Source organism: Hypanus sabinus, chromosome 8 (assembly GCF_030144855.1).
Source record: "Hypanus sabinus isolate sHypSab1 chromosome 8, sHypSab1.hap1, whole genome shotgun sequence".
Taxonomy (NCBI): Eukaryota; Metazoa; Chordata; class Chondrichthyes; order Myliobatiformes; family Dasyatidae; genus Hypanus; species Hypanus sabinus.
Genome location: NC_082713.1, coordinates 110,760,272 through 110,785,528, shown reverse-complemented (window position 1 = coordinate 110,785,528; position 25,257 = coordinate 110,760,272). Strand labels below are relative to the sequence as shown.

The 25,257-nt window shown below is 40.6% G+C and overlaps 1 protein-coding gene across 2 annotated transcripts in view; it reads right to left on the bottom strand.

The window, feature by feature from the left end:
* The window catches only part of xpot (exportin, tRNA (nuclear export receptor for tRNAs)), an 88,165-nt gene that overhangs the window by 3,625 nt on the left and 59,283 nt on the right, over positions 1-25,257 (bottom strand). For both annotated transcript variants that reach the window (XM_059977583.1, XM_059977581.1), the window contains exons 16-24: positions 22,904-22,973; positions 21,113-21,351; positions 19,354-19,639; positions 13,020-13,209; positions 11,916-12,032; positions 11,711-11,826; positions 6,399-6,446; positions 5,480-5,551; positions 2,015-2,071 (exon numbers count right to left, since the gene is read on the bottom strand). In XM_059977583.1, the coding sequence (XP_059833566.1) occupies positions 2,015-2,071; positions 5,480-5,551; positions 6,399-6,446; positions 11,711-11,826; positions 11,916-12,032; positions 13,020-13,209; positions 19,354-19,639; positions 21,113-21,351; positions 22,904-22,973 (1,195 nt within the window). The remainder of the gene's footprint in view (positions 1-2,014; positions 2,072-5,479; positions 5,552-6,398; positions 6,447-11,710; positions 11,827-11,915; positions 12,033-13,019; positions 13,210-19,353; positions 19,640-21,112; positions 21,352-22,903; positions 22,974-25,257) is intronic.

Genomic DNA, 25,257 nt, shown 5'->3' with positions numbered 1-25,257 from the left:
GATGTACACAGTGGTGAGGAGAATTTTGCTGTTTTGCACTGGGCTTATCTACCACTTTCTGTAGCCTTTTCTCCACTTACCCACTTAATGAATATCATAGCTGTGATCTAATTGGTAACTGATTCACAACAAATATGGACTCCTACAGGGAAATGCAGTTTAACCGAGGGGAATCAGTTGAAGATCATATTAAAGAAAGAATTTTAACAATGCTGGCAAACCTAATCAGGAAGGACTCTTCTTGGGCTTCCAACCTAGTACAGGTATCAATTACAACTGACATTTCAAAGACAAACACTGTCATTTTCATCAGGATAAAGAAGGCAGAGTTTGTCATCAAAACATTGGTTATAATTGATACTTCTACCTGGCAGGAAACCAGATGAGAGTTTATTCACCACATATATCGGGAAAACACCAAACCCTTTTTCACTGATCAGGAAGGCTTTAGAAATGATTACGAATGGGTCAGGAAATCAAAGTGAAAAACACAATACAAGTGCAAACCCCAATGTACAAAACAGATTGTAGGAGTTTTGATTTATTTTTAACTAATGCTATTATCTTTAGAAAACCTCATTCCTTAAAAGGCAAAGACAAATAAAATTATGTGCAAAACAAAAGTGATGTAATAAATTAAACTTTGCAAGTCTTCAGGGAAGCAAAAAAAAGAATAAGGGCAATAGAGAAAAGTTAAACTAAAATCTAACAAATCTCATACTATAAGCTCAAAGTTTAAAAAGGCAGGCTACAGATATATTTGGTGTATTGGTTTCCATCTACGTTACCTAAATTTTAAAATGGTTCCTGCTTAACTGCTACTCTAGACAAGAAAATTATGGATCAGCTGATGGTAGAAGTGAGGGGGAAATGGACACTGTATCAGGGCAACTGGAAAATTACCACTGCCTCAAGCTAAGAGCTCAATCATGGCTGATCTTTTTCATCCCCATTTTCCCTGCAACTTTTAATCAATTATTACCAATCAAGAAACTAACAATCTCTGCCTTAAATACATCCAATTATTTGGCATCCATAGTCCTCTGTGGCATCAAATTCGATAGATTCACCACCATCTTGTTCAAGAAACAACTTCTCCTCTCGGTTCTAAAAGAGACACCCCTTCATTTGGAGGCCAGATGGATCCCAGAATCTCGTGTTGATGGAAAAATCCTCTAAACATCCACTCAATCCAGGTCCTTCAGTATATGATACGTTTCAAGGACATCTTCCCCAGCCTTCCGAACTCCTTCAGTACAGGTTCAGACATATCAAACAGTCCTCGCATGTTAAGCCTTTCATTCCTGGGATGAACACCCCCTGCATCTTCACCAGGGGTCAGTACATCCCTTCCTTAATCATGGTCCCCACAATTGGCCCTACTGAGTTGGTGGGCACATAGAGAAAATAAGGGCAGCATGGCAGGTAGCGTGATGCTTTGCACAACCAGCAGTAGGATAGGGGTTCAATGTCCATCACTGTCTGTAAGGAGTTTGTGAGTTTTCTCTGGGTGCTCTGATTTCCTCCCACATTCCAAAGATGTACGGGTTAGGGTTAGTACGTTGTGGACATGCTCTGTTGGAGCCAGAGACATAGCAACACTTATGGCTACTCCCAGCACATCCTCATACTGTTTTGGTCATGGACAAAAACAATACATTTTGCAGCACGTTCGATGTACGTGTGACAAATGTTAATGTCTTACATCTCTAGGTTACAGGGAGAGAATTAAGGGGGAAATGGGAATTGAACTGTGAACCAGCATCGATTTTATGAGCAGAAACATAGGAAACTCTGGGGAAAGAGCAAAGCTTACAAATGGGATAATATGTAAAAATACCAACAATCCCAAAGGGTAACTGGTGAACAGCTTCAGAGAAAGATAAGCAACTGTTAGCAGTTGTACTCATGAATAAGAATCCGATCTTGTAAGATATCTGATGAAGATTTACAGCTACCAAATTATATAATTTCTATATTTACACTCCACTCCACCACCCCCCCATTGACTTACCTTTAGATAATTTTTGAAGATTTTACTATCAGGTTGTTGAAGTGCTTGACAAAACTCCTGTTTAAAAAAAAAACACATTTGAATTATTTTTCTTGCCTTTCACCAAAATTAGATAATTAAAAAAAAGCTTTTGTTTGAACTTCGTAGGTAAAGAACTTGGTTTACAAATAAAAGGGAGTGCAGGCAGGAAATCTGTCAGATTTAATACTTCCAGGTTGTTGCAGAAGTTCCCTTGCAGCCAATCTCAGGGTGAGGGAGATCTCTCTGCTTGGAAATAAAGGAACAGGGAGCAGCCGTGAAGGTGCAAAGTAATCCTACACCAGGGGTCGGCAACCCGCGGCTCTTTCATCTCTGTGCTGCGGCTCCCCGTGGTTTGTTAGTTTTTGAAATGTAATTCAAAATTTGAAGATTATGGTGATCTTGTACAATCTAAATAAAACGTTGTGGCGACCCCATTTCCTGGCACATCCGAACCGGCTTACAATTAGCCACCATTCCGGCTAAGGGAGGTAGCCTACGGGGGTTTGTGAGTACTTGTCTTTTGGAGCATCCGCGCCCACAGGGGGTGGGTTGAGGGAGGCTTTAAAGCAAGGCTGTTTAGTTCGAATAAAGTTATCTTTGACTGCAGTGTCGATATTTTAGCACTGCGTGTAGCACACCGCTACAACGTGTTTTTTTATTGCTATTAATATACGTCACCACTGTCAATCCCTGACACCCACCAGTGCGCGATTTCTTTTAATTTTTCGATCGAAGGTAGGCTAACTATGGAGTAACCTTCAACCCAACGTCTTTTTTTCGGAGTTGAAAATGATTTTGTTGCATGCAGAAATGTAATTTCGTTTTCTCTGCAGGAATTCATCAATTTCATAAATGCAACACATTATAGTTTGTTTATACACAGCATAAAGGCAAAAAAAAAAACCATTGTATGCAGTGTTATTTCATTTTAAATGTCAAACGGGTTTTGTGGCTCCCAGTGTTTTCTTTTCTGTGGGAAATGGGTCCATATGGCTCTTTCAGTGGTAATGGTTGCCGACCCCTGTCCTAGATTAATCCTGTGCCCCGCCATGTACCAGCAACGTATTGAGAGCTGGGGTAGGCAAGTGGTATGAGCACTGATCCAGCCCCTTTCCAAGCTTTGATGCTGGCTGACCCACTGAGTTCCTCCTGCATTTTGTGTGTGTTGCTCAAGATTTCCAGCACCTGCAGAATCTATTGAGCTGTTTTAGTGTTCTCCTGCTTTCTAATCATGGCTTCTGTATTTTTTTTCCATGCTTCCCTTATAACCAATTGCAAATTTTAAGCCTCTTTCTTCTTGTCTCATCATTTGCATTAAACATGTCACAGTTCATTTTATTCACTTTTTATGTGTGAGATTTTCCCCTTTTTCCACAGCTACATTTCCTGAGTCTTAATGAAGGGCTTAACATCTAAAACAATAGTTACCACCTGGAAGGTGCACAATTTGCCAAGCTGCTAAATGGTGACTGCATGTTATCCATATCAGCAGTCTGCCCCAGATAATGAAACAGGTTCTTTTTTAATAAGTATTCTTGGTCGATTTTGTCTAGAATTTAGAAAATACTAAAAACCTTTCCATACGATGGCGATACCACCACTGTATATATTTTTTAAACTTACAGATACAGCAGGGAATAGCCCATTCTTCCTATCAAGCCGCACCTCACAGCAAACCACCTATTTAACCCCAGCCTACTCACAGGACAATTCACAATGACCAATTAACCTACTAACCAGAGGAAACCCACAATCTCCTGATAGATGGCATCACATGAACTCTGAACTCTAGCTGTATTGTAATGAATGGCATCTACTGCACAAGTGGCAGTAGAAACAGGTACAATTATGTTTAAACAGGCATTCAGACAGGTACACGGATAGGATGGGTTTAAATGGATATGGGTCAAATGTGATTAGCTGAAGTAGGCAACTTGGTCAGCATAGACAAGTTGGAATGAAGGGCCTGTTTTCTGTGCTGTGTAACTATAACTCTGTAACAAGAAAAAGTAGTCGCTCAACTTCACTTGCCCTATCATTGAAAAGTTCCCACAACCTGCAGACTCACTTTCAAGGACTCTTCATCTCATCTTCTCGATATTTATTGTTTATTTATTATTATTTCTTCCTTTTTGTAGTTGTACAGCATGTGTCTTTCACACACAGCTTGAATGCCCAAGTTAGTATGGTCTTTCATTGATTCGATTAAGGTTATTTAATTATGGATTTATTGAGTACGCCTGAAAGCAAATAAATCTCACAACTGAGATTCATATATGGTGATATTATGAACAGACAATAAATTTACTCTGAACTTTGTACTGAAAGAGGAGAATTACATCAAAATAGTTTTTTGGGGTTGAATGTATGTACATACATCAGACTTTTGAATTCAATATTATGGGAGCTCATGTACATGTAGGAGTGTCCACAAGGCAGGCGATTGTAAGCAGGAACAACCTGTATTCCAGTTTTCAATGTGTAACTATTCTGTGACAGACCTTCACTTTCAAACAGCGTAATGCATGAGCCTCAGTTAAAGTAAACCTCAGTTATTCCACAATATGGCTGTCAAACATCACATCAAAATCTTACACACATGGCGGTAAGTTGTGGAGTGTGGGAAGGTGGAATTTAAATCAGCTTTTCTTTTGATCCAAATTCTGTTGTTTTGTCAGACAACCCAATTTTAACTTCTAAATGATAGTCTTACATTGAGAAACCAATGAGTTTTCTGGTCTCCCTACTAGAGGAGAGCTGGAATTGACTTAAATAAGGCCAGAATAAATTCAAAAGGGCGTGGTTAACAATTATTGCTCTGATAATTTCTGCCCCAGTGGTTTCAGAGTTCCACTCACTTTCAAGAACTCTACAACTCATGCTCTCTATATTTATTGCTTATTTATTTAGATTAATTTGTTTTCTTTTAAATTTGCAGTCTATTACACATTGTTTTTTATTGTGCATAGTATTACATTGATTCTCTTGTGTTTCTTTGTTTTTACTGCAAATGCCCACAAGAACATGAATAACAGGATAGTGTATGGTGTCCTATCATCTTATAGAATTGCTTCTTTGAGCTGCTTGGTTAGTATACAGTAACATATATGGACTTTGATATTAAATTTATTTTGAACTTTAAAACAGCTAAAACACTAGACATGCAGCACCTGATAGTCATACAGGTCCCTCCCCAGCTTACAAACAGCTGATTTAGGCACAGCCTGTATGTACAGTGTTTGTGAGACTGGCGGACAGATTTGTCGGCTGCTCCAGGCATCTTCTGCTGCCTGGGACCTTAGTGTGTGATTGCATTTCTTTTAGTGAACTGCTCCAGTTATGGAACAGAACCATGATGTAAACTGGGGATGACCTGTACTTGCACTAAATCAGTTAAAAGAGAAGTCATGCTCCAAAGTAAAAATATTTCAAATTCTCACTAACCTGATTTATTTCGGGGGCTACCTGTAATGACTGCAAGTACTCTTGCTGAAGATATTGAATGAATTCAGGCCCCTGAAATGCAAAACGCTCAGTGAGTAACAGGACACATGTGGTGACATTCATTTTGCAATGAAATTAAAAAATGGAACAAAATATCGGAAATGCTGGGAATACTCTGGAGATTCTATCCGTGGAAAGAATCAGACTATACTCTTAGATCACTTGAGAAGACAATGAGAAGCAAAGCTGCTTCTCACACATTTCCAGAGCATTCACAACATTTCCTGTTTTTTTTTCCTTCTCAGATTTTCAGTACACAAGATTTTGCTTTCACTTTCATGTTCAAGAATGGTTTCTGCACTCAGTGGCCACTTTATTAGGTACTCCGGTACACTGCTCATTAATGCAAATATCTAAGTAGCTAATCATGTGGCAGAAACTGAATGCGTGAAAGCATGCAGACATGGTCAAGAGGTTCAGATGTTGTTCACACCAAACATCAGAATAGGGAAGAAGTGTAATCTAAGTGACTTTGACCGTAGAATGGTTGTTGGTTTGAGTATCTCAGAAACTGCTGATCTCCTGAGTTTTTCACACACAACAGTCTCTAGAGAATGCAGAGAACGGCGCGAGAAACAAAAAAACACAATCAGTGAGCAGCAGTTCTGTGGACAGAAACACCTTGTTAATGAGAGAATGGCCACACAGGTTCAGGCTGACAGGAAGATGGCAGTAAGTCAAATAAGCATGTGTTATAACAGTGGTGTGCAGGACAGCATCTCTGAACACACAACACATTGGACCTTGAAGTGGATGGAATCAGAAGACCACACTAGATTCCACTTCTGTACCTAATAAAGTGGCCAGTGAGTGCATTTTTAAATATAAATTTGGAGACAGAAGAACAAAAGGTCCTTACCCTTTTGAGATGAATTGTTTTCAATGTTATAGCACATTCTGATAAAGCCTACATATAAAACAAATTTAAATGATTAAAGGTTAACAAAAACTGTTTCGATTCCTGCCACATCTGGTCCCCACACTCTAGGTTGCTTGTGGGAACATCTGTCCAATATACGTGGTGAATAATAAAAGCAAAAGATTTACAGTCAATTAAAAACATTTTAATCTTTTAACAGTTGCCAATTACATCCAGAATCTTAACACTAAGGTAGGCAAAGTAAAACACACAAATTTTCATGAATCAACAGAACTGTATATTGGGAAATACAGGAAAACACTTACAGAACTTGCCAAAATATTTAAAACGTGGTCTCTGTGACTGGTTTCTGGTAATGACATATTGCGTACAAGGCAGAGCAGACCTTTGGCTGAAACATCTCATACTAGTGTTTAATCTCGCTAATCTCCTCCTACACTACATTAACTCCTACCCTCACCAAATACATTCCTTATTTACCCATCACCCACCAACCAAGACTGTCCTAAATGTTAAATGCATCAATGCTAATCACCTCCTGGGTTTACAGGTGATTAGTGGCAAACTGTCAGCATCGTTTCCTGACATAGGTGGCACATGTACGGCGAATGTCAACAGCAACAAGTCGCTGTTCGAGTCTTGATGGCAACAACTAAAGGATGATTTATACTTTTGTGTATGGGCTACGCAGCAGCCTGCGCTATAACCCTGATTTTCACTTCTAAGTCACTCTGCGCCACAGCGAACATGCGTTTGTGTGCGCAAAAATGCTAGTTGACAGTGGAGTTTCAATGCCACTGTGTTGAGTTTCTTCGTGAGATGGACGAGGAAATGCATTTCAAACATTTTCGCATGTTGGCAGGTAGATTTGACGACTTGGTTAATCTATTTCGCATCGGTGTACAAACATGGTGGAGAAGCAGCAACCGGAGATATGTAGGAGGAAATGCGATGCTACCAAGCGGACCAATCGCTGTTGTTGCAGTCTGCGTTGCCACAACGCGCAAGTTACTTTTTTGGGGAGGTGCACATCACCTTACGGCGTAGGGCACAAGTATAAATCAGCCTTAAGACTGAATTTAGGGTCAGGTGAGTGTCACTTACCTCACAGATATACTGCCTCACCTCACGATATATTACCACAGGTCTGTACTAAAGCAGGGAGGAGGTGTCAAGGGAGATAATTCAAGTTGGGATGGACTTTACTTCAATCAGATTGGTCAGAAAGATCTGTTCTTGGTAATGTTGGTTGTCTGGTTAGTACTTGAGAGGTTATTAATCCTTTCCCTCAATTTTTTTCCTTTCTAGTGGTAGTAGCTTCCCTACCATGAATGTTAGGCTTGTACATCTGCCCCTACCAGGCATTTCCCTGCTGCCTTCTTCAGAAATGGTGACCACATTTGCTGTCTTCCAGTCACCTTGTGCTCAAAGATTTAACTCTCAGCCAGACAGCCAACAATCCATTCCCTTGTCTCTCAGAGCAGACCGGGATAACTGCATGCAGTCCTGGCAATTTATCCACTTTTGTGTCCTCCAAGACACCCAGCGCATCCACCTGTTTAATGCTAACATGCTCTAGTATATCACCATTCCCCTCCCTGAATTCTCCATCCACCATATCTTTCCTAAGTTTCTTTGACATTTTCTCCCAACCAACCCAGTGTCCACAGATTTTTATTTAATTGGTTCTTAGACTAACTCAAATTAAAGTGGATAGCCAGAGTGCAGAAATGGCTGATACAATGAGGTATAACTTTAAGGTGTTCAGAGGAAAGTATGAAGGTATGTCAATGGTGTTATTTATTACTCAGAGAGATAGGTGCGTGGAACACATTGCCAGGGTAGTGGTAAAGGTAGCTACAGTAGAGACACTAAGAGACTCTTAAATGGAGGGATACGTGGGTGGGAAGGGTTAGATTGATCTTGCAGCAAGGGTTGGCATAATATTGTGGGCCGAAGAGCCTGTACTATACTAAAAAAAATTCTAAACTCTCAAGAAGCACAAGTGCTGATAGCTACAGAAATATCTAACTAATGCAGGTGTTATAAACACAATTAATGGTAACTAGATTATTGAAATAATCTAGTTACCATTAATCTGCTTGTTGTACAGTTATGATCTACTGCATAATTACTATGTGCAAATTAAGACTTACCAGTATTCCCTAGGTTATGAACACCCGACTTAAGGACACCCACACATAGTGAGTTTTCATATTATTAAATTCAAAAGTCCAACTTAAGTACAAACATTTGTATGAATGGCACAACTGGTCTCTCTTTTCCTCCCCCCTCCTCCCTGATAGTTACTCTTTATCAGTTTTATCATGTTCAAGTTGAAGTTTAAATATCATTCAACTGTACATGAATATAGCCAACAAGACAGCATTCCTCAGGGGCCAAGGTACAAAACACATTTCCAACAGCTCACTGCACAAAGCACATTTTGGTTATGATAGCAGAAAACAGAGTCATACAAAAAAATATAGACCAAGCCCCTAAGTATCATGGCCTGCAGATTTATGGTACATGGGATGTTGTCCCTGTCCAGCTTGTTCTTCCACTGAGTGAATACAGGACAGCAGCACCAATGGGAGGGGCCAACCCCCAACCCAGTACGGATTCCAGCCTCTGCTCTCTCCCACACCACGTCGGCAGCTCCAAGGGCAACCCCGCGGCAGGAGGGATTCCGTGCCGTAGGCCTCACCAACGAGCCAGGGAACTGGACTACATGACCAATATCCAACAGGGTCGTGCAATCACAAGAAAAACATCCAAGAGAACCACTCACTCCATTTATTGGATCGAGCACTGCCTAAACACAACGGTACACCACAAGTCCTGGCAACAACACAACAACAGTAAGCAGCAAGTCCAGCTCCATCACTATCGAGCAACTCACTGATGGGGTAGACCCGCAGTACGCAATGTTCTTAGTATCCAACAGTGTTGTGATCATTAAAAAAGACACAAAGGATGAACAATTGTACCTTCAATTGCATCTGAAGTGGCCGCTGCATCTGAGCACGTCGCCATCTAATCGGTTGAAAGTGTTTTTGATGCCAATCATTACAAGACATTATCAAAGGATAATTGATTATCCCATTGGTTTCAATAACTCAATTACCATTAATTACATCAGCAATGGGTAGACTTTTCTACAACTTTCAGCACTTTAAGAGATTAATTTGGTTACTAAATTGAGTGAGCAATTTTTGTGCACCTTCTGACTAAATCAATTAGCCAATCCCTTCCGGTTCCCCTGTCACTCTTTTTCTTCTCAAACTGCCTATTATCCCCTCCTGGTGCCTCTCCTCCCGTTTCTTCCATGGTCCAGTTTCCTCTCTGATCAGATTCTTCTTCAGTCCTTTACAGATTGGGCAAAAGCCTTAGGCACATATATGTAGCTAGGGTGCCTGAGACTTTTGCACAGTACTGTTTTGTCAATTAGGAGCAGAAAGCCAGTTTGTAAATCTGGCAGGAGTGAAGGATGTTGGGAATGGCGATGGTGGTGTGCCACAGGAGGGCTGTGGGACTGGTGGCAGAGGAGGGGTGCCATGGACACACCCAGCCCTGAGACACCAGGCAAGATCATTTGATTCCAAACAATTAGTTTATTGATCAATACAGAATGTCTCTCTGGTGCTTCCCGCTCCCTCCCCTCTCGACAACCGTGATTCCTGTCTCCCTGCCCCTTTCCCACTCTCAGTCCATAAGAGACCCATACCAGAATCAGGTTTACCATCATTCACAATATGTTTATTTTTGTTGGCTGTACAGGACAATACATAAATTATCACTACAGTACCGTGCAAAAATCTTAGGCTCTCAAGCTATATATAATGCCGATCAAAAGTATTAACCCCCCCTCCCCCGGAAGTATTCATGTTTTATTGCTTTACAACATTGAATCCCAGTGAGAATAATTTGTCTTTGTTTGACACTGATCAACAGAAAAGACTCTTCTGTATCAAAGTGAAACAAATATCTACAAATTGGTCTAAATTTATTACTTTTCTTAAACACAAAATAATTGATTGCATAATTACTCAAGTCAGTATTTAGTAGATGAACCTTAGGCAGCAATTACAGCTTTGAGTCTGCATGGATAGGTCTCTATCAGCTTTGCACATCTGGACACTTCAATTTTCCCCCTCCCTTTACAAAACCACACAAGCTCTGTCAGATTGCATGGAAATCATGAGTGAACAGCCCTTTTCAAATCCAGCCACAAATTCTCAATTGGATTGAGGCCTGGACACTGACTTGGCCACTCCAGGACATTAACTTTGTTGGTTTTAAAACCATTCCTGTATAGCTTTGGTTTTATGCTAGGGGTCATTGTCTTGCTGGAAAACAAATCTCCCAAGTCATAGTTCTCTTGCAGACTACTCCAGGATTTCCCTGTATTTTGCTGGTTTAATTTTACCCTCTACCTTCACAAGCCTTTTAGGGCCTGCTGTAATGAAGCATCCCCACAGCATGATACTTCATGATAGGGATGGTATGTTTTTGATGATGTATGGTGCTTGGTGTACAAAAGCCAAACATAGCATTTAGTCTGATGGCTAAAAAGCTCAAATTTGGTTTCCTCAGACTATAGAACCTTCTTCCAGCTGACTTCAGAATCTTCCATTTGCCTTCTGGCAGACTCTAGCTGAGATTTCATGTGAGTTTTCTCCCCCCCAACAATGGCTTTCTCTTTGCCACTCTTCCATAAAGCTGCGACTGGTGAAGCACCCGGGCAACAGTTGTATGTGCAGACTCTCCCACTGAAGCCTGTAACTCCTCCAGAGTTGTTATAGGTCTCTTGGTGGCCTTGCTCACTAGTTCCCTTGATTGACTTAACTGTACTGCAAAGGATATTCAGGGACTTGAAAATTTTCTTGCATCCATCTCCTGACTTGTGCTTTTCAATAACCTTTCAAAGAGTTGTTTGGAGTGTTCTTATGTCTCCAAAGTGTAATTTTTGCCAGTATACTGACTTGCCCACAGTTGGACCTTTCAGATACAGGTGTATTTTTACCACAGCCAATTGAAACACCTAATTATTTATCTAATTATGCGACTTCAAAAACCAATTGGCTGCACCAGTGATTTGGTGTGTTTGGGGGGGGGGGGGGAAGAGGGGGAATGCTTTTTATAGACACTATATATGTGCCCAAGACTAGTACCTAAGACTTTTGAACAGTGATGTATTTTCTCTAACTTGGATAGCAATTGACAATTAAAACAAAAATCATGGAAAATAACTTGCAAATTAAAATTTTGTTAAACTACACTGCACCTACCAAGATGGTCTGAGCATCAGCCAGATCAAAAGTTGGTTTCAGAGGTGCCAAAAAGCAAGCGGGCACAATGTGCTTGTAGATGAAGTCTTCAAATCCTAAGAGACCATCTTTACCCCCTAGAATAAAACAATGTTTAGTCAAACATAGTCAAACGGTTTTGTTAATATAAAATTAGACTCGCCAGATGAAAATGATTGGTTCTTACCCCAAAGCTCTACTAGTTTTGAAAGGATAATAAAGCAAGTTTTCTGGGCAATTGGATCTGGGAATTCCACTGCCCCTTGAATGACTGTAAACAGGACTTGTTCTACATTCTGTACACCTAGGAGAAAGATTAAAATCTGTAGAAAATAATTCTGCTGATTAGATTATGAAATATATCAATTTATTGAAGGAAGAGGGTAGCACTGCAAAGCCTTGTTAAAAATGGACTTGGTTAGACTTAACAAGACCCCAAAACCACCCCAATAATCCAGACACAGGTAGCAAATGCTAATGTTAATGCTTGCAAGTCCTATTGAGAAACTTGGAGCAAAGGAAGATTTCAGTAAATAAGCCAGATCCAAATAAGGGTAGCAGGAGAGCATATTGGCTGGTGCAACACTTTACAATGCCAGTGATCAATTCCCACGCTGTGTTTGTTCTCCCCGTGACCATGTGAGTTTCCTCCAGTTGCTCCCGTTTTCTATCACATAAAGACATGCAGGTTGACAAGTTGTGGGCTGCTTCTAGGACATCCTCAGACTGTGTCGGTTGTTGACATAATTGACACATTTTGCTATTATTACAACGGTGCCAGTAATACGAAACTAACTGAAAATTGCAACTTGCAACTTGCATTTTGTAGCTTGTCAATCTTCAATCCATACTACTCAGAGCCTTGTACTAACATTATTTTATGATTGTATATGAATTGTAACCATGTCTGCTGTATGTGACTGTATGTTTTGTACATTGGCCCCAGAGGAACAATGTTTTGTTTAGCAGTACAGATGTGTATGGATGAATGACAATAAACCTGAACTTGTATGATTTGATATGTGAGAAATAAAGCTCATCTTTATCTTTAAAATGCATTACTAAATTGAGTTAGTAACAACAGAATACATAACTTAAGGTTTCTGGCTATAGAGAGCAGTGGAAGAACTTTTTATAGTTCTGATGACTGATGAAGAATTGCCTGCACGGATAGTGAAAGTAGGTTCAGAGGTAACAATGAAGATGGCTATCTCAAAGGGCCTGTAAAATCCAAGTGGCTTCCTTTCCTGGATTAACATACCATAATCAAAATAATATTATGCTGACTTACCTTGATTAGCAAGGACCTCACTCATTCCACTCCCGGCAACTGTCTGTAGAAATGCAAAGTAACTCCTGCGTAGCATTTGGTTTTCTAGAGCAGCGGTCTGGTCATTTTCTTCTGCAGGCCGTGCTAATACTTCAAAGATTGCTTGAACCAAAGGCATAAATACCTGCTGTAAAAATGGTGAAATCTGTGTCTGTGGAGAGAATGGTAAGAACCAAAAGATTATCAAGGGCTCACCAAAACAGAAAAAAAATTTGAACACAAAATACAGCAGTTCAATGACACCAAGAAATAAACAATCTCAAAAGCCAAAAGTCTGTACAAAGGAGAGTGGGACTTTCCAGGGTCGTGTTCAGCCTGCTTGACTGCACGATGTCTGTGACTCTTGCCTTACTGAACTTCCAAACTCAGAAAAGGCTGTGCAGTGTCTGCACTGTTCTGTTAGCATACCCTTGCCGCAACTTCCAAGGTCCCTCCATGCCAAACATCATTCTAAGGGAAATATATTGCTATCTCTTCACAAGGAGTACTGGAACATTCTAAATGGCTTCACAGGCAAAAAAATTGTGACCCTACTAGTGACACCAACATCTCAATGCTGAAAGTTTATGAATACAAGGCATTTATGTTTACTATCAAATACATCTTCTCTGCAGTCTGTTGTAAGCTGATGCCAGCTGGTTCTGAGCTGGATATTCTACACAGAGTTGCAAGAAAAACTTTGTGAATCCTTTGCAATTGTGGTCTTCTGCATTAATCACTCATAAAATGTGATCTTCATCTAAGTCACAATAATAGACAAACACAATCTGTCTAAACTAATAACATAAACTTGTTTTTTTCATGTCTTTATTGAATACATTCTTTTAATAACAGACCAGGCTGGAAAGAGTTTGTAAACTCTTGTATTTAATAACTGATAGAATGTCCTTTAGCAGCAATAATCTCCACCAAACATTTCCTGTAGCTGCTGATCACACTTGCATAACTGAGGAGGAATTTTGACCATTCCTCCATTCAAAACCGTTTCAGTTCATCAATATTTCTAGGATACTTTACACGGACAGCCCTCTTCAGGACATGTCACAGCATCTCAACTGCGTGAGGGTTGGAATGGACTGACTTGGCCATTCCAAACCACAAATTTTCTTCTTTTTAAACCATCCTGTTGTTGATTTACTCTTGTGTTTTGGATCATTGTCTTGTTGCATTATCCAACTTCTATTAAGCTTTAGGCGACAGACTGCTAGCCTGTAAAGTGTCTAGATGCAATTTAGAATTCATTGTTCCCTCAACAATTGCACAGTGTCCAGGCCCCTGAGGCAGCAAAGCAGCCCCACCATGATGCTTCTTTCACCATTCTTCACAGTTGGGATAAGGCTTTGGTGTTGGTGCGCAGTGCTCCTCCCCCACCCCCCCATTCAGAATGGTGTGCATTTCTGCCAAAAAGTTCAACTTTTGTCTCATCTGTCCACAGAACCTGGACTATCCAGGTGGTCTTTTGAAAACTTGAGACACGATTTTTTGAAGAGCAGTGGTTTCCTCTGTGTTGTCCTTGCATGAACACCATTCTTGTTCAATGTTTTTCTTATAGTGAATACACGAACAGAAACTTTAGCAAGTCCTTGAGATTTCTGCAGGTCTTTCTCTGTTACCCTTGGGTTCTTCTATACCTCCTTCAGCATTGCACATTGTGCTCTTAGTATGATCTTTGTAGGACAACAATCCCTAGGGAGAGTAGCAACAGTACTGAATTTCCTCCACTTGTAGACAATTTCTCTCACTGTGGACTGATTATACACTCAAGTCTTTAGAAGTTCTTTTGTAGCCTTTTCCAGATTCATGCATTCTATAATTCTTTTTTAAGGTCCTCTGAAATTTGTTTTGATCGAGGCATGGGACACAAACAGATCTTTCTTGAGAAGAGTCAGTAACCTGACTTTCAGAGTCTTTTTTATAGGGCAGGGCTCCTCTACAACCCACAACTCCAATCTCAACTCATTGATTGGAGCACCTGACTTGAAATAGCTTTTGAATAAGGCATTAGCCCAGAGGTTCACATTTTTTTGAACCTAGACTGTGATTGCTTAAACACTGTGCTCAGTATTGATGAGAAGTACTATTGTTTGCATGTTATTTTAGGCAGAATGTATTATCATGGCTTGGATAAAGATCAGACCACATTTAATGAGTAATTAATGTAGAAAACCAGGTAACCCTAAAGGGTACACAAATATTTTCTTGCAACTGTACAAATAGTACTGTTACACAAGGAGTGACAGACTCCTTCTGGACTAGACCCCAAAATCAAGCTCAGAGTCTGACACATACTGCCATTTGACATTTGCTCAGTAACACAACACAGCCGAGTTCTTGAAGGGCAACATACAAATAAATCAGGTAAAACAATAAAATCTGCTACAGGGACTCAGTGGGCCAAGCAGCATCTGTGGGGGGGGGGGGGGGTGAGAGAGAAGGATTGTTGACATTCTAGGTCAGTTTAGTATGTTAGTAGGTATCAATTCTCAAGAGCAAAAAGCAAAACTATAGTGTAGACATTAGCATAATGCTTTACAGTGCCAGTGATCAGAAGATCAAGGTTCAATTCCCACTGCCATCTGCAAATATGTTCTCCTCATGTGGGTTTCCTCTGGGTGCTCCAGTTTCCAAAGACATATGTGATAGTAAGCTGTGGCAACAGTTGCTGGCCGCCCCAAACACATCCCCAGTCTGTGTTGATCAGTGACGCAAACTGGACATTTCAACATACAGGAGACAAATAAGTCTAATAACTATTAATTAAAATGATCTGAAAGGGCAAGAAATTAACTGGACAGCCATTTCAAAGAGCCAAAATGATAGCCCAAATGGCTTTCCACGTAGACTAAAAGATATAACATAATTAAAGTGAAACAAACAAAACGCTAGAAATACTGAGGGAAGGCAGCATTTATGGATACAGAAACAATTAATTTTAAAGGTTGATGACCTTTCATGCATAGATTTATGCAGGCAGATATCACAGTGCTTGCCCAAAGTAATTCCAGACATTGACTTCACAGCCAGCAGTCTTATCAGAGCTTCATAGAGATATACAGAACTGAAACAGGCCCTTTGGCCCACTCACTCCATGCCAACTAGCAAACACCCATTTATCCCAACCCTAAGATAGCCACTTATCTTATTGCCTTCACATTCTGACCAACTCCTGTCCAATTCTCCCACTCACCTACACAATATGGGCAACTTACTGCAACCAATTGTTTGGTATGGCAATTCAACTGTCCAGACACTGCAGAGAGTAGTGCACTCACCATGGGCACATCCCGCTCCACCAGTGGTAGCATCTACATGAGGCACATCCAAAGTTCCTCAACATCCCACATGCCATCTTCTCACAGCTACCATTGGGCAGGAAATATAGAAGGGAGAAGTCCCACATTACCAAGTTCAAGAACAGGTTTTCCTCTTCAACTACAGGTCAACCACCTCGAATCCGGCAATCAGTAATCCGGTTCTACCGCTGATTTGGACACAATTTTCACCAGCCCAATTTCAAATTTCCTGTGTCACCATGCCAACCTGTCACCACTGTCTTGGTGGCACCATTAGCAAAATCAGCTGTTGACACAGTCTTAAAAGAAGCAAGTTGTTCCTGTGTTATTCTGCATTTATATTTATAACCTGTGCTTATCTAGCCCCAGTCATGTCTTCACTGAATAAAGGAAGTGCTTCTTGTGATGTAATGCGCAAACACCATACGCTATCTATACAAGGTGGAAGTTCTGAAAAAACTTGACAGTGGTGTGAAAAGCACACGTGACTTGTATAACACTGGCTCTTCTACAGTTATGATATAAAGAAACAAAGAGAAAAGTAGCTCTGGTTTTTTGCTGACAGTGAATCAAAAAATCAGATGTGCATAAGGAAAACAATGAAAGATGGAAGATATTCACAACTAGATAAAGTTCTCATAAAGTGATTTAAAAATCTGTGCCGGGGAAGGTATAGAACTGTCAAGAGAGATGGTGAAGGAACAAGTGAAATTGTTTCAAGAACTAGGACTGGATTATCGAAACTATCTAACCAGTTTGATCACTTTGCCTGAAAATGGAATTTTTTAGTTCTAATTTGTGTTCTTGTAATAAAAATGTTTAGCTTGTTTTAATTCTGTACGCTGCTCATCTACTGGTATATTGCTGCATGTTTTTCATCATACTTGTGTATACACATACTTGTGCAGATGACAATGAACTCGACCGGCTGCCAATCCACAAATTTTGGGATGGGATAGAAAAACAGTGAAACCCACACAATCATAAGGGGGACACACAAACTCCACAAAGACAGTACAGAAGCTCATAATTGACTAGTTTACCTACATCACATACACAAGAGATTCTGCAGATACGGGAAATCTTGAGCAATCTACAACACAGTGCTGCAGGAATTCAGCAGGAAGTCAGGAAGCCATCTACAGAGGGGAATGAACGATCAATGTTTCAGGCGTTCTCTAACTTCTGGTAATTTTCCCCCCCTCCTCTTGATTTCCAGTCCCTTCTGGTTCCCTTCTGACCCTTTCTCATCACATCCTCCTTCTCTTTCTTCCATGGTCCACTTTGCTCTCTGCTCAGATTCCTCCTTCTTCACTCCTTTACAGCACTGTGCTAAAGTCTTCATATAGCTAGGGTGCCTAAGACTTTTGCACAGTATTGTATTTGTCAATGTGAAGCAGAAAGTGAGTTTATAAATCTGGCAGGAGCAAAGGATGTTGGGAATGGTGAGGGTGGAGCATCACAGGAGGGGTGTGGGGTAAGTGGCAGAGGAGTGCCAGGGGTGAGGGGTGGTGTGGGTGCAGACACACCCAGCCCTGAGATACCAGGTAAGGTCATTTGACTCCAAACAACTAGTTTATTGATTATAGAATGTCTCAGGTGATTCCCACTCCCTCCCCTCTCTTTTTCCCTCAACCACTATTCCCCTGCCTGTTCCCACTTACAATCCATAACAGTGACTCATATCATAATCAGGTTTATCACCACTCAAATGTCATGAAATTTTTGCAGTACCAGTTCAGAGAAATACCCTTACTATACAAATGTGCTAAGACCTTTGTACAATACTGTACCTCTTTCACCCATCACTCCCAGCGTCTTACTTTATTCCTCCCCCGCCCCACACCCCACCTTCCCCCTCTCTTGGTGTCACTGATCATCTGCCAAGCTTGTACTCAGGCCCATTCCCCCACCTTCTTATTCTGACTCCAGCCTTCTTTTCCAGCCCTGATGAAGGGCTGTGGCCTGAAATTTCAACTGTTGATTCCCCCTCCAGAGAAGCTGCCTGACCTCTGCAGGTGCTTCAAATGTTGACTAAGAACAGCAATATGCCATGATCTTCTTTGAAAATCAACTCGCGATCCCTGGCGTCCAGCTACACAGGACCCATAATACTTGACCACAAAGGCAGCAGCTCCACCAACACAAAAGGCATGTTTGCTTCTTGAGAGCATTTGCCCAGACTTTGTGCTCAAGCCTCTTGAACTGAAACTTGTCACTTGGAAGGACAGAATTAAACCAGGACAACTGGGTTGGTTGGAAAGCCGAATTATATAATTCCTTTGAATTATATAAATTCCTTTGAATTAGCATATCAGAGGATCTGTCTTGGGACCAGCACACAATTGTCACCACAAAGAAGGATCAACAGCTCCTAGACTTTCTTAAGCATGTCACTAAAATCCCTGACAAATTTCTATAAAGGCACTGTGGAGAGCATCCTGACTAGCTGTATCACAAACTGGTGTGGAAGCAACAAGTGCCAGGAAAACAAAAGGCTGAAGAAAGTGGTGGATACAGGCCAGTCCATCATAGGCAAAGCCCTCCCCACCTCTGAGCACACTTACATATACTGCTACTTCAGAATGCATCCACCATCAAAAACCCCCAGCCTCCGCAGTACAGCCCATGCTCTCTTCTGATACTACCATTAGGCAGGTGGTACAGGAGCCTTGGGTCCCACACAACCAGCTTCAGGAACAGTTATTAACCTTCAACCATCAAGCCCCTGAACCGGCGTGGATAACTTCAATCACCACTACTTTAAACTGATGTTAGGACCTACAGACCACTTTCAAGGACTATTTTTTAAAATTTGTACAGGCTTTTTTCCCCTTTTGCACATAGGTTCTTTGCCGCTTATGTATAGTTTTTCTATTACATTTGTTTTTGCCTACAAGAAAATGAATTTCAGTGGAGTATATGGTAACACATACATACTTTTTTAAAATAAATTTACTCTGAACTTTGAAACTATTTAAAAACGGAAGTTAAATCAGTACCTTAAATTTTGCTGTAATTTGATTAATAAGTGGAATAAATTCTTGAAGGTCCTTTGCCTCACAGTCCTTGAGCATGTGTTCTGAGGCAGTAGGAATGAACGGAAGAACTTCTTCCTCTAAGCAGATGATCATTCTGTGAAGAAATGTCCTAACTCCACTCCGTAGCACCTCCTTCTGCAGAGGGCAACTCAGAGAGGGCAGAAATGTTTGCAGACAGTCGCGATACACTTCTGAACAACCACACTGCTTCACGGTCTGCTTGTTGCTGAAGGCCTTACTGGTGCGGCTGAAAACCAAGAGAGAAAGGCAGACTTAACGCTGGACCAAGGGGCCAGAATTACACGTGCTGTGCAGAAACAGGACACATGGCCTAAACAGCAGAATGAGTTGAAGTGCTAATAAAGAAGCTGGGGTGGGGAAGGAGATGAGGATTGATTGGCTGAGAGCTTGCATGGACTTGACAGGCTGAATGATGAGTAAAAATCAGGAGTGGCAAACTTTTGAGAACTTGTGCCCAAATTGGCAATGATCTAAAGAATTCTCTTGTGTCATGGTAACTTTGACCAGAGATGATCATTGATTACTTAATTTAACAATAATTATGGACTTTTTAAGCAAAAACGATGAGTCATGTTGCTTATTGTTGTGTATTCATTGTTTCAAAATTATTTATGTTAATCTTTTAAAAAGACTATTGAAACAGCATCACTTCTAAATAGCATTGTTATTGTAACAGTTTATTATCCAAATACTGATGTGCACACCAGTTCTGTGAGGATTTCAAGCGTCACATGTTCTCGCAACTGTCTGGCTGACGTCAAGCCGGCGTAAGATACCGCCTGTGGAAACAATTCACTACTCCCAGGTTGTAAAAAATCATTTACTGCTCCTTTTAGCAGTAAAGATAAACATTATGTAGCTTTTTATTATGGGTAGGTTTTAAAGAAACAAGAGGTAGTAGTGCACGCCACGTGCCATAGGTTTGCCACCCCTGTAAAAGCAACAATTGAGCCTTTTTACATCCTTCCAGATGTAAGATTTTAAGCTTATACTTCATAGATTGTTATCATTCCCTATGGAATTTCCTGTGCCAATCCCATACTGATTGTCCCTACATGCTTTCAGACAAGTGGAAATACACCATGCCTCTATTCCATCAACTTCACAAATCTGAAGATGACTATTAGGATTCTCATAATCAGATTACATGAAGGGAAAGGCAATATCTTTTCCCATAGGTACATCACTGAATTTCTGATATCAGCTTTGTTGTAAATGTTTTCTACACTCATGTATTCTTATAGCAAACAAAAATGATATACTATTTCAATACAAGTTTAGCACAGCCTCTTATCAATACAATCTCTCTGAAAATAAACCACAAAGCCTTGTAACTTTGAAGAACATAGTAATTTATACATTATTATACTCTCAGGCCTTTTAGATTTCTTTTCTTCCAACTAATACATATATAACATTCTTAATCAATATTTAATGCCTTTTACTTTATCCGTGTTGAAGTTCTTTTTCCAATGCTATGCTTATTTGTTCTTCAAAGTGTTCTTCAAAATGATTTGTGGTCATCAAACTGAATCTTACCTGGAGGAAAAGTGCTGAAGGAGACTTGCAAAGCTATTGTATTACAAGCATGTCGCCCCCTTCAAAATTGAAGTCAGTTCAGGATTAATAACAAATAAATAACAAACCTCTACAAACAGGCCATTAATAAAGGCACAAGCTTGTTTTAAAGAGTACCAACCTTGCAAAGCCCACAGCGTGATTTAGGCAGTCTGCCAGTACAGTTTGCCTCTCTTCGTCCTGCTCTGTTAGGAGTTTCTCTAAATATGCCTTGAATTTCTCCATCAGTGGAGTGAGCAAGTCCCTCATCAAAGTCTGCTTCCTCTCTGCTGGGTATTCACTATTGACAATCAGTACGCCTGCCGTTTCATAAATAAACAGTTGGTCATCGCTGCTCAACAACGTCTGGAAACCGTTCTCCTGAAATGGACCGAAGAAGGCCATTACAATCTAACAGAAAGCATAACAATGATTGCCTACAGAAAATGCTTGTAATACGAATGTTGGCATTTTACTGGTACAGAAAGGAAAGGGGGGGGGGGGGGTCAGGAGAGAAATTCAGCTTGCAGTCATAAAACAGAACAGTACAGCACAGCCCCCAATGCATCCTGACCCTTTAACCTATTCCAAGATCAATCTAACCCTACCCTCCCACACATACCCCTCCATTTTTCTATTATCCATATACCTAACCAAAAGTCTCTTAAATGTCCCAAATATATCTGCCTCCTCTAATCAGCTCAGCACCCACCACTCTGTGTAAAAGCTACCTCTGACTTTCTGTATTGTATGTATAACACTTACAACTTAAACCACTAACATTTTTTCATTACTTGTTCAAAGTTAAAATCTGAAGGGGCTTCACAGATGCAAAGAAAGTAAAGATTAGCTTTACTTGTCACGTGTGCATTGAAACAAAGTGAAATGTTGTTTGTGTCAATAACTGAGGATGTGCTGGTGTTAGCCTGCTAGTGTCTCCACGATTCTGCTGAAAACACAGCATATACCCAATGTATTAACCCTAACCAGTATACTTTTGGAATGCGGGAGGAAACCCATGTGGTCAGGAGAACATACAAACTCCTCACAGAGGACAATGGAAATTGAGCCCAGATTGCTGGCACTGCAAAGCGTTATGCTTACCCACTACGCTACTGTTGTATTAAAGATGTATTAAACTACATCTTACAGAGGATTTTACACTGTGCATGTACCATGACATTTCCAAGATATTTGGATAAGTACACAGATAGGAGGTGTTGAGAGAGATATGGGGCAAATATAGGTAACTGGATAAGCCTGGTGGCATGGAACTGTAGTTCTGAGAACATTCTGTACTGTACATCAACATTTCTGTGGTCTAGACTCTGAGCTCTGGACTCTCTCACCTGTTTAGTAAAAATCAAAATTACAGTCAATTTGTAATGCTATTCTGTACATATAGCCACTTTTTTGTGTCCATTCAGACTGAGACCATTAAAAGTAAACTACAATTGAGGAGCCACAAGATCGTCCCAACCAGTTAAGGCTGTTGTTTCTTTCCCTGACACAATCACCATCATTAAAACCAGCAGTATACTATTCCAAATCTGCACCAACTTACATGAAAACCCACATGAATCCACAAGGGAGCATAACTAAGGTGAACTGAGGGAAGTGTAGAGGGAATTTCATGATGGTAAAGGCAGATACATTAGGGACATTTAAGAGACTCTTAGATAATAGACACATGAATGATAAAAAATTGGAGCACTATGTGGGAGGAAAGGGTCAGATTGATCTTAGTGTAGGTTAAAAGGTCGGCACAACATCTTGGGCTCTACGTTTCTAATTTAAATTCCCAACTGCCACAATAGGATTCAAATTTACATCTCTAGACATCAGCCAGTAATTTGGTGACAAGTGGCTACTCCGACTCTGGTTCTACCAAGAGACTTAACCCACTTTAAGTCAAAGAAAATTCAACACTTACACAAGGTGAAAGCACCAATAAATCTTGCATTCTGTTCAAAATATCCTCAATATAAGGATTCATATGCTTGCTGTAAGAAAAAATGCAATGAATTGCACATTTGCAGGATAATTTATAACTTAATAGCTTTTTGTTATTATGCAAAGCAGCAGCATTTAGTGTCAAATCAGGCACTATTACACAGTAGGAACAATAAAAAGAGGTGCATGCTCCTTAGGTAACTTGTTTAATAAATACAAACACAAACAATGCAGATGCTGGAAATCTTGGACAACACTCAAAATGCTGGAGGAACTCAGCAAGTCAGGCAGCATCTATGGAGAGGAATAAACAGTGAACATTTCAGGCTGAGACCCAGTGAAGCAAAAAATAATCCTAGGTCAATTCTGTGCCTTTCTGGGAACATATGAGAGATGGAGTAGTCAAATGGTACAAGTCCTGATGAAGGATTTCAACCCAAAACATCGAACTGTATATTCACCTCTACAGATGCTACCTGACTTGCCGAGTTCCTCTAGCATCTTGTGTGTGTTGTTCAATAAATGTTCTGTGATCAATACAACAGAAGAAAAATGAAGAGTGTTGGATTAGAATGCAAAACTTTTTTTTGCAGTTTAACTTTCCCATGCTTTTCTTATAATTGTGAGTAATAGTTCAGCGAATTTTCAGTAATTGTAGTATAGTTGATTCTATACTTATTAGTTTCTCTACAGCCCTTGTCATGCTACTGAACCTATTTCATAGGCTCTGTCTTATCACTGGAATCCGCTTTACATTACTGTGCAAAGGTCTTAGGCATAGATATAGCTAGGTTATCTAAGACTTTAACACAGTATTGTATTTGTCAATGTGGAGTGGAGAGCAGGTTTGTAAATCTGGCAGGAGCAAAGCAGATAAGAATGGTGAGGATGGAGTGCCACGGGAGCAGTGTGGGGCAAGTGGCAGAGAAGGAGTGCTGGGCGGGGGGTGGCTCGGGTGCAGACACACCCAGCCCTGAGACATCAGGTAAGGTCATTTGATTCCAAACAATTGGTTTACCGATCATGACAGAACATCTCTCTGGTGCTTCCTGCTCTCTTCCCCCTTCCCACTCTCAGTCCACAATAGAGACCCATATCAGAATCAGGTTTATCATCACTCACAAATGCCATGAAATTTGTTTCTTTTTGTGGCAGCAGTACAGTGCAATACGTAAAACGACTACAGTACTGTGCAAAGGTCTTGTGCACCCTAGCTATATAAAAGTGCCCAAGACCTTTGCACAGTACTGTAGCTCCCTAGCAAGCTAGTTTATAGTGTAAATAAGATAATCAAGACTGCATTGTTTTCCTATGGTCTCCTCCTTTCTCTCTCCCTTACAGGAGAGCATATATGTCAAACTCAAGGCCCTTCTTTGGCCCGCGAGATAATATTTAATTACTATTAAAGCTGGCCCCAGTAATCGAAGCGCCTATCGCGTACGATATGGCTAATGCTGAGTTTATTCAGGTACCAGGTTTTCAGGGTTTTTAGTGTTTATTCGGTTTCCCTGGTTTATTTCCTGAATATCATTAATGAATAAATTTTTTTTCTATTAGAGCTGGCCCGCCGGTATATTGCATGCACCACTAATACTACAAATCCCACAATGCACTGCCAGTGCATTGCTCGCGCTTGCCTTACTCTCTCATCAGCATCCTTATGGCTCTAGTCACGTGTGGTCAACTTTCAGCTATCCCTCACCCCAAAAATGGCTGAACGAAAGGAGAACTTTGGAGGTAAACTTTCAAGGCAGGTGGGAGGCAGAGTATATGTTCGCAGATATAAAGGGCAAACCTGTTTGTCTTGTGTGCGGAGACGGTGTGGCTAATTAAAGAATATAACGTAAGACGACACTATGAAACAAAACACCACGACAAATACAAGCATCTGGACAAGAAACAGAAGCCCGCGATGTGCGGTCAAAAGAGTGGATTGGTGGGCAGGATCGGGAGAAGATGCGGGAGGAAAACGGCGCAGGTGAGCTGACAGCTTACACCATACATACACCATGCATCATACACCAGGAATCGTTGTGTGGCAAAGCCTTGAAAATGGAACATATAATGGGCACCATAACACAAGCAGTTAACTTCATAAGAGCCAAAGGTTTAAATCACCGCGAGTTCAAGCCGTTTCTGGAGGCGTTGGGTTCAGAATATAATGATTTGCCCTATCACACAGAGGTGCAATGGTTAAGCCAAGGAAAGGTGCTGAAAAGATGTTTCGAGTTGCGTGAGGAGATCTGACAGTTCATGGAAAGCAAAGGAAAAGACACAACAGAGCTCCGGGATAAAAAGTTGCTTTGTGAAATGGCGTTTCTGTGTGACATCACG